At 38.4% G+C, this 10639-nt stretch overlaps 1 protein-coding gene across 1 annotated transcript; it reads right to left on the bottom strand.

The window, feature by feature from the left end:
• Positions 1-4878: 4878 nt before the first annotated feature.
• Positions 4879-6364, bottom strand: CCDC54 (coiled-coil domain containing 54). Its single transcript, XM_027118336.1, is given in 4 exon segments — positions 4879-5382; positions 5384-5833; positions 6034-6099; positions 6320-6364. Coding segments are annotated over 4 exon segments (1065 nt in total).
• Positions 6365-10639: the final 4275 nt, after the last annotated feature.

Here is a 10639-nt window from a genome sequence, read left to right as displayed (position 1 = left end):
CGAAGTGCCCATGAGTGGATGAATGGATAAAGAAGATATGGTATATTTATACACAGTGGAATACTACTCAGCCATAAAAAGATGAAACCTTGCCATTTGCGACAACATAGATGGACCTAGAAGGTCCATTATGCTAAGTCAAATAAGTCAGAGAATTTCACTTATATGTGGAATCTAAAAAACACAACAAATGGACAAACATAACTAAACAGAAACAAAGTCACAGATACAGAGAATAAGCAGGTAGCTGCCAGAGGGGAGGGGTATGGGGTATGAGTGAAATAGGTACAAACTATGAGGGAAATTAAGAGGTACAAACTTTCAGTTACAAAATAAATGAGTCATGGGAGTGAAATGTACAGAATGGGGAGTATAGTCAATATGTAGTCAATAATAATGTAATATCTTTTTATGGTGAACAGGTGGCAACTAGACTTATCATGGTGATCATTTCGTAATGTATAGAAATATCGAATCACCATGTTTTATACCGGGAACTAACATAGTGTTGTAGGTCAATTGTACTTCAAAAAACAAACAAACTTATAGAAAAAGATTTGTGGTTACCAGAGGCAGGGGGTGGGAAGAGGTGGAATTGGATGAAGGTGGTCAAAGATATAAACTTCCAGTTATATAAGATAAAAAAGTACTAGGGATGTGGTGTATAACATGATTAATATAATTAACACTGCTGTATGTTATATATGAAAGTTGTTCTCATCACAACGAAAAAATATTTTTTCTTTTTCTTTAATTTTGTATTTGTATGAGATGATGGATGTTCGTTAAACTTATTGTAATCATTTCATGATGTGTGTGTGTGTCAAATCATTATGTTATACACCTTAAACAATGCTGTATATCAATAAAACTGGAAGGAAAAAAATAAAGCTTTCTAGTTGGCTTTTTCCAGCCTGTGGAATCACAAACAAACAAAATAAATGAACAAACCAAACCAAACAAAAACAAACACACAGATGGTACAGATGAACCGGCTTGCAAGGCAGAAATAGACACAGATGTAGAGAACAAGCGTATGGACACCAAGGGGGGAAGCGGCGGGGGGCGAGTGTTGTTGTTGTGATGAATTGGGAGATTGGGATTGACATGTATACACTAATATGTATAAAAGAGATAACTAATAAGAACCTGCTGTATAAAAAATAAATAAATAAAATTAAATTAAAAAACAAACAAACACACAGATACAGAGAACAGAGCAGTAGTTACCAGAAGGGACTGGGGAGGGGAGTGGGCAAAATGGGTAAAGGGCCTCAACTGTATGGTGATGGATGGAAACTAAAGTTTTGGTGGTGAGCGCGCTGTAGGGTATACAGAAGTAGAAATATAATGTTTTACACATGAAGCTTATGTAATGTTATAAACCAATGTTACCTCAATAAGAAATAAATTTAAAAATTATCTTTGTTTCATAAAAAATTACCCTATTAGGATTGGACTGTGGACATTGTGGAGGCTGGGAAACCAACCAGGAAAACTTTTCATTCATATAGAGATATTATGGCTTGAACCAAAACAGAAGTGGGGACAGAGATAGAGGATGGATTCCATGAATTGTTGGAAGATAAAACAGGGAAAGATTTGATGATTAATACATCAAGTGAGGGAGAAGATGAGAGTAATTTCCAATCTGGTGTTGTGGATAGCTTGCACTGTCATGCCATTAACAAAAAGAATACTGGAAGAGAAATGGGTTTGAGTCAGAAGAAGGAAGAGCTATTAATGTTAATTTTAGAAAATAAAGAGTTTGACACTCATCCAAGTAGAGAAGATGACGTGGAACTAAAGCTTAAGATGTCTCAGGAGAGGCTGGGTTAGGAGTCCTTTGATTTGGGAGTGAGTAAAGTGAAGTAAAGTAAAGTGAAGCATCAGTATTTTAAGGGAATGACTAGTGGCAGAGGAATCATCTAAGAGACTGAGGAAGATCTGCCAGAGTGATGGGAAGAGGACCAGAAGAGAGAGCATGGAAGACATGATTCTAAGAGCTGTGGAAAGAGTGACAGAGGAGGAGGTAGGGACAGGAGGGTGGGCCTCTCATTCAGAGAGGATGACGAGAGATCAGCAAGAGAAGAGGGGACGCAGGGACAAGGCAAACACACTTGTGAAAGCTGAGCACAAGGAACTGGGAAGTGGTGATTAACAGGGAGGAAAGAACAGGACTAGCTGATGAAGACCCTATGAGCCACTGGAGGAGGAAGGTGGACAAGAGAGGCATCACTTCCTCTGAGCCAGGTGGGATGGAGGTGAGTAGGCTGAGAGGCAGGTGGATTTGAAAAGCAAGGACTGGGGAAAAACTATTTGCTCACATGTAGTTTCAAGTTGAGTTACAATTTTAATGAGTCATGTGAGATCTCATCTAAGTGATGATAATAAGTATTTGACTCAAGAGCAAAATTCTCTTTCCTCACAGGAAACCAATGTGAATTAACAGGGTAAAACAGTCATCTTCTGGGAAAGTTTGAGATCCTGAGAAAATCATGTAGTGTACCTCTCACTTTCTCCTTCTCTAACATTCTTATGTAGGTGAAAAACAGGTTAAAATGAACATGGTGGGGATCCCTGAAGAGAAAAATGAGATCCATAGAAGAGTTAAAATGATAGCCCAGGGCTTCCCTGGTGGCACAGTGGTTGGGAGTCCGCCTGCCGATGCAGGGGACATGGGTTCGTGCCCCGGTCCGGGAAGATCCCACATGCCGCGGAGTGGCTGGGCCCGTGAGACATGGCCGCTGAGCCTGCGCGTCCGGAGCCTGTGCTCCGCAACGGGAGAGGCCACAACAGTGAGAGGCCCGCGTACCGCAAAAAAAAAAAAAATGATAGCCTGTCAGTACTTTACATTAATAAAATGCTTGGTGGCTTTTATTTCCCACGTTCCCTACTGGCTCCACTCCTGTGCTCTTGTTTTTCTGTACACTGCCCTCTCCATCTCCTCCTCACCTTCCCTCCTTACTAGAAGGCTCATCAACCCTCTTTCTCCTCTGATACCAGGAGCACTTTTTATATTGTTCTTTGCTGCCCATCCCCATCTATCATGCCTTAGAGTTGTGTGTACGTGTTTTGTTGGTGCCATTCGATGTTATGTGTCTACAGTACAGGGAATGTCTTCTACTTTGTCTTTTACCCTCCACTATCCCTTGCTATTAGCAAACACTGAAGAAATATTTATGAAGTGAATATAATGATTCCCTTTTTATAGATGACAAAACAAAGGTACTTGAGACGAAATAATAAAGCTTGCAAGTGTAGAATTTAAGACTGTTCAGAGCGAAGGTCTTCTGATTCCAGGCTCTTTTCCTAAACTCTTTGCCTCTCTAGTAACATTAAGCAAGTGCAAAGGGGGAACATAGTGCAGAAAAAGTGAAAATGTGCATTAATATAGAGGCTCAGGTGACCCAGGCAAATACCAGTTGAGTCACTTTTTACTCTCCCAGTAGCCACTTGTAATGTCATTTGCCTGTGTCATGGCCGACCTTCCCTAGTTACTCTGATGCAAGGGTCACAACCAATGTGCCCAGCTAGAGCTCAGCTGTTCTTTACGGATATCACTGATGGTCAATATAGACATAGAGTTTGCTGGTGCCTTTACCAAAACGATACTTTACTTTGTTGGCACTGTTAACCCATTGAAAACAAACCCATTTAATAGATAGCCTTGCTTTAAGCAGGTATATGATAGGGTCATCCATGCTGCCCCTATCACATATTGACATATTTTAAAAGTTATGTGCACATCTTATCTGTAAATTTGTAAATAAGGATCCAATAAAATGCATTTTTGTAATGAAAAAGTTGTAATGTATAATTACAATGAAATGAAAAAGTTGTAATGTATAATTATTACCAGACTGGCACCAGATGATGTTGTGTCTTCTTATCCTACTTCTCCCTTTGTTTCCTCTATACTCACCGTAGTTCCTTTTTCCTCATTTGAAACTGGGTTGTTCTTAGCTAACTGCCGAAGCCCTCATTTCAAATGATTAGCTGAGAATAGTTTAAAATAGTACATTTTCCAAGGATATTTGTAGTTTAACAGCATATGACTGACTATTGGTAGATTTCATTTACTAACTTAGTGGTGAGGAAAACATTTTTTTTGCAGTTAATTTACATGATATTTAGAAAAATTACATTACAGTGGCAACCACCTATTATGTCCAAAAATGAAGCACACACCCTGGATATGTAGTATATGGTTCATGCAAACAAAGGCTGTCACATAAGAATCTATGGTGGTATAGTGTTGAGATTGAGATTTAACTTAGTTCACAAATCCAGCCTCAGATTTTCCCTTTTCCTCTGTCTCAAACCTGCAAGATATGGTATTTGTCTCATTTCATGAAAATGTAAAAATAAAACCGCAATACCATAGTCACCTTTTTCCCCCTTTTCTCATTGTTTGATAGAGACGAAGTTGAAGTTGAAAGAAAACTCCCATTTTTGGAATAAATATTTTCCTGGCAGTAACTTGTCCTTTCAGTGCCTTTCATTTTTTATAGCTCTAACTTTAGTAACCTTGACAGTGGGTATCTTTTTCACTCTATCCTATTTAAACTTTTGTTAGTAGAGTCTGTCTCTAGTATCACGAATCTTATCTGCAAAGGCCACTAAGATAAGAATGCATAGAAAACTGACGTGAGGGCTACTAAATGTGTTTGTCATTCCTTTGACCCCTTTATTCTTTGCCTCCAATTATCTATGAAATGGGCGCTGGATGAGTCCTCATGAATTGCCTTTGAGAAAACAAGAAACTTGACAGAAAATGCATCACGATTGTCCAATGGGATGATATGCCTCAACTTACTGTAGACGTAAAGAAACTTTGCAGACAGCCAACCCATAGTGAGCTAACTACCAAGGAGTTCACAGCAACCACAAAGATGTGTGAATGCTTGGAATGGCCAGGTTACATTTATTTTGTACCAAGCAAAGCAGAAAATTACTCTGTAGTCGAGTTACTTCCTCTTTTGAGGAACCAAAAAGACAGTAAATATAGTTGAAAACAGAGAGACAGATTGTGGTCAAGCTTACAATAGGCCCAGTGAGTGGACAATATCTCTGGGTTATGACTAGTGGTTCCTCAGGAGGGATGGCTGGTGTACAAAGAAGCCACTGGATGAATTTCTCTAACTTGGTTGCACTGAGGAAAAATCTCCACTTTCCTCCACGGACAAAAGTTAGCTTGATCCATGTATTAAAGTCTGGGTAAATACAAATATTTGACGTTGCTTTTTGAAAGCTTCTTAAGGCATTTTAATGATTACTTTTCTTCAGAGCTTTAATTTGGAGAGAAATTGTTTTTTCCTCAAGACGATCAGTGGGCTTGGGATAACTGGGCACTTTCCTTGGTTCTGCTGAGATTTCAAGAGTCTGTAGAAGCCAATGTGTTCTTCAAAGTTTCTGGTTGTATGAGTTTGTGAAGAAGTTCTATGATCTCTCTATCCTTTTCTCTATCCAGAACCTCTAAACAATGTACATTGGAGCAAGAATTCTGGTTTTCCAATTCTGTCACCTTTTTCTTTAAAGCATCAATGTCTTCCTTCAGAGAGAAGATATCTTTAGTTATTGTGCACTGTTTGTCTTCACTAACATTCATTCTGGTTTCCAGTACCTCCATTTGCTTCTGATAAAAGTCAGTCCTTTCCTGGATTTTTGGTACTGGACCCACAATGTCAGTCACTTGCCTGAGGATTTCAATCTGGGCAGTTTTAATATCTCGGAGCATTACTATAACATTCATTTCTTCATCAGCGTTTACGTCATCTTGATCACAATCATAGGAAATCATAGTTGGATATCTAGTTGAATTTGGGTGCTGGTTCTTACGTGTATGGTAAGCATTTTTTTTTTTTACCTCGTTATTGGAGTATAATTGCTTTACAATGGTGTGTTAGTTTCTGCTTTATAACAAAGTGAATCAGCTATAACATATACATATATGCCCATAGCTCCTCCCTCTAGCGTCTCCCTCCCACCCTCCCTATCCCACCCCTCTAGGTGGTCACAAAGCACCCAGATGATCTCCCTGTTCTGGTAAGCATTTTTAAGACATTGTCTGATCTTGGAGAAACTTGAATTCCACATCTGCCAAGCAGCAGCATTTACCCTTTTTTGTTTGTTTGTTCGGTACGTGGGCCTCCCACTGTTGTGGCCTCTCCCGTTGCGGAGCACAGGCTACGGATGCCCAGGCTCAGTGGCCATGGCTCACGGGCCCAGCCGCTCCATGGCATGTGGAATCTTCCCAGACCGGGGCACGAACCCGTGTCCCCTGCATCGGCAGGTGGACTCTCAACCACTGTGCCACCAGGGAAGCCCCAGCATTTACCCTTTTGGTGTGAAGTTTGTACATCTTTCATAATGAAACAAGAGACAAGATGTTGGGAAACCTGACCAAAATTAAAGAAAGAAGCAATGTCAGAATGAAACGGTCTTTCTCTTACTATTTTTCCGGTGGCATCCTAGAACGCCCTATGGAGAACACCAAGGGCAATAGTAGGCACCCTTCGATGATTAGCTTCTTACAGGGCGGTCCAACTGGAGAGCTCTGTGAAATAATGGGCAATTGCATGGAATCCCTCATAGGCTGACCTGATGCTGATGCCACAATGGCTGCTGGCTTAGAATATATTTAACCTTAGGGCAGTAATTCTCAAAATATTTGGTCCAGGACTCTTTTTCACTCGTAAAAATTGAACACCGCAGAACTGTTGTTTATGTGAGTTATACCAATCGATATTCCATACTAGAGATTAAAACTAAGAAAATCTTAAGATATTAATTTATTTAAAAAATAAACCCATAACATGTTAACATAAATGACATATTTTTATGAAAAACGAATTATATCTTCCAAAAGAAAAAAATAGTGAAAAGGGTGGCATTGTTTACATATTTGCAAATATTTTAAATACCTGGAATACCTGGATTAATAGAAGACACCTCTATTCTCATATCTGCTTCTGCATTATATCTGTTGTGATATGTTGTTTTGGTTGAAGTATATGAAGATATTATGGCCTCACAGAGACATATAAATGGAGAGGGTATTTTAATGGCCTTTTCAGATCATTGAGGTCTTTATTCTTTGCTACTCCACCAAAATTTGACAAATGATAATTGATTAGAAGGTAAGTGTAATGTGTAATCTTACAACAGAATAATACTGTTACACTAAAATTCATTGGTCTATCTTCCATTTTTAATAGATGTGTAATATCATGCATTGGTCATTTGGAAAATAATGATTCACTGAATTATGCAGATCTTTCAAATGGTAACTCATTTTATTATATAATATCAAAATATCACATTCATTAATATCACCACCAGTCTCACCAGAAAAGTCTTTGAGTATTGGCAAGAAGCCAAGCTCATGGTGGCAGATAAAATTTTCTGAAATTCTAATTTTAGCTTGAAAAGCTTGAAATTTATTAAGCGTGTTAGTTGTTTCTTTTGAAGTGACAGGCTCTCTATATCCTTTTTTTTTTTTTTTTTTGCAAAAATGCTTGTCAAATACCCAAATATGAATACCATAGTTTACTGCCAGTTTTTCTTTCAAAATGATGTCCCATGAAAAAAGCAGCTACTTCAGTTTGTAACTCAAATAAATACTTTTCCTGGAGACAACCATTATATTTCTGTAAGCAGCAGAATTGCTTCATGTGTACTTCTCATTACATCACATTTAATATTAAAAAGACATACTGAAGGTTGAGATTTAATAAAATGTAAAATTTTTACTGCTTCATCAAGGACATTCTAGAGCTAAACTGGCTTTTTCTTGTATGCATTCTTTTTTTTTTTTTCTCTCTCTGAGTGGAGGTGAAGAATACGATCACTATTGGTAGCTTAGTGCCATTGCCTAGGCTTGTGCTAAGGTATCAGTTTTACCCACCCTTGCTTTTGCAAGGCAATTTGGAAAATTAAAATGACATGATAACCATGTCTGTCAAGGTGTAGTCCCACTTTATTAAAGAAGATATTCCTTCTTGGATCAGTGCCAGTTCCAACCCTCTTCTAAATCACTCTTCCTCATATTTATGCTTAAATGCAGGGCCAGCTTCAGCCTAGGTTTTGGTATAAACTCTGAATTTAGGCAAAAGTAATTTAAGAATTTTGGGTCATCAGTGATATTTGGGATTTTGCTTTACTGTCCTATCTTTGAATCGTTCTTTAGTAACTTTTCCAAAACTTCTAGAAACCTTTCCAAACTCTTGCTGAGAAAAAATGTTCCTATCACAGAAAGATATTTGGAGCCAGAAAAGGTAGTGTTCAAAGCTGTCCCGTTTACCTTGGCCAAGGCCATTTTATCCATCAAGCACTACAGACACGGTGCTTAGGACCTATGAAATTTCAAGGAACCAATAAAAATAAATATTTTAGAGCCAGAAAGGGAAAAAAAAAAATTGGGCTCAGAATACTAAAATCTGCAAGATTGAAACAATAAATGTTTAATTAAATATCTCCAAAGTGTACAGTTATATCATCTTCATTAATTGTTAAATTAGTATTAAAATTTCATTACATTTGGAGGCAATTTGTAGATTAGGTATTCTTGCTTTTACAGGAATTTCCAGTTAAATTAGAGGGATTGCTTGTAGCAAATACTCCCTTCGGTACTAACAGCTAAGTCTTATTGGCTGCATACCAGACATTGTTCTAAATATTAGCTTATTTAACTCTAATTCATAGAAGTCAAATAATTTTCCTTTCTGCTAAAAAACGGGCAGAGTCAAATTTCAAATCCTTACATTCTAGCTCCAGGGTCCGTGTGTTTTTCCTCCTACTGCCACACAAACAAATACGATAAAAATATATATTTGTCAACTCAAGAGAAAGATAGACATTTCACTTTTTAGAAAAAATACACTATATATTTATTTTAAAAAACTCATTTTGATTAAATTTTTAGAAATATGAAAAAACTAATTTTTTGCTTATTTATCAAAGCTATTTGAAGCAGAACTTTGTAAAGACTTTAGAAGTTAAACTATCTCTAATTCGAGTAAGTAAACATGAACATTTAGAGGCTATTCTTGCCTTATTGTAGTAAAAGTATAACAACTGTAATAAAAAAAAGACGTAAAAAGTTTCAACTAAAAATATTTACGTATACTGATTATTTTTATAAAACAAAAATTAATCTAGTAGATTTGATGCAAACATAAACCTGTCTGGTTTCTAGGTACTTACCTATTAATGTTAACGAAAGGAGCCTCAGCCTATTTGGGGCTTGTTGGGCAGTGAAAGGCTGTAGTGGGAAAATACAAGCCTGTTGATCAGGGTCAAGTTGTGAGAGTAGTCAACACGTGAATGAATAACGGGAAATGAGCTGACCCCTCTCTTCATGCTCCTGCCAGAGATGTGGAGCCATTTAGGAGTAAAATAACATGGCAGACTGGAGCCTAGTTACTGACTCTTACCAAGGAAAAATGTCCTTCAGGAGGCAGGCTTTTAAAGGAATGGTATTTGGAGCCCGAAAACTTAGAGTTCAAGGCCCTCCCATTTATTAACTCTGTGCTCTTAGCCAAGTTACTAACTTCTCACAAGACTGTAAAATGGGATAATGACAATACCTATTCCATAGAGTAGTTTTGAGGATTAACAGTGCACAATCTTTGTAAACTCTTTTCCTGCTCCTCTCTGACCATCTTCTTCTTACTCTCCTTTCAAATGAAAGAGGAAATGGTGAAGAGTTTTAAACTTTAGCTCTGCTCTCCCCGTCTCTCAGTCTGCCTTTTATTCCTCTCCTTCAATAAAGAGGCCACTGTACCATCATATGACCAAGACATAAAGCATGTGCTGCTCACTGTTCAAAATCTACAAATGCAGATAAAGCATTTGGATTAGGACACCAGAATGCAGCAAACAAGGCCAAACAAACTGGCATTCTGTCTCCTAGTACAGCTATTATAGCTAGCAAAACCAGCTATGGTGTCAGACAGCCTGGCATGTAATAACCAATGGAGAGATGGCTCTAATAATAGATAATCTTATTAATGTTTAAAATGCTGGTGTTTGAGTAAGTTAACTATAAATTAATTACAGTAGAGTCTTTTTTTTTTAAAGATTTATTATTTATTTATTTGGCTGCATCGGGTCTTAGTCGCAGCACGCGGGATCTTAGTTGAGGCATGTGGGATCTTTTGTTGTGATGTGCAGGCTTCTCTCTAGTTGTGGCGTGCGAGTTTTCTCTTCTCTTGTTGTGGCACGCAGGCTCTCTAGTTGAGGCACGTGAGCTCAGTAGTTGTGGCGCACGAGCTTAGTTGCCCCGTGACATGTGGGATCTTAGTTCCCTGACCAGGGATCGAATCCACATCCCCTGCATTGGAAGGTGGATTCTTTACCACTGGACCACGAGGGAAGGCCCTATGGTAGAGTCTTTATTAAATTAAATTAATTAATTAAATTTTGGCTGCGTTGGGTCTTCGTTGCTGTGTGCAGGCTTTCTCTAGTTGCGGCGAGAGGACGCTACTCTTCGTTGCAGTGCATGAGCTTCTCATTGTGGTGGCTTCTCTTGTTGTGGAGCACGGGCTCTAGGGACACTGGCTTCAGTAGTTACGGCACGTGGGCTCAGTAGTTGTGGCTCGTGGGTTCTAGAGTGCAGGCTCAGTAGTTGTGACAC

Source organism: Aethalodelphis obliquidens, unplaced genomic scaffold (genome assembly GCF_003676395.1).
Source record: "Aethalodelphis obliquidens isolate GAN/ISIS:26980383/991018 unplaced genomic scaffold, ASM367639v1 scaffold1, whole genome shotgun sequence".
NCBI lineage: Eukaryota > Metazoa > Chordata > Mammalia > Artiodactyla > Delphinidae > Aethalodelphis > Aethalodelphis obliquidens.
The sequence above is the reverse complement of the archived record's forward strand: the minus strand, read 5'-3'. Positions and strand labels throughout refer to the sequence as shown.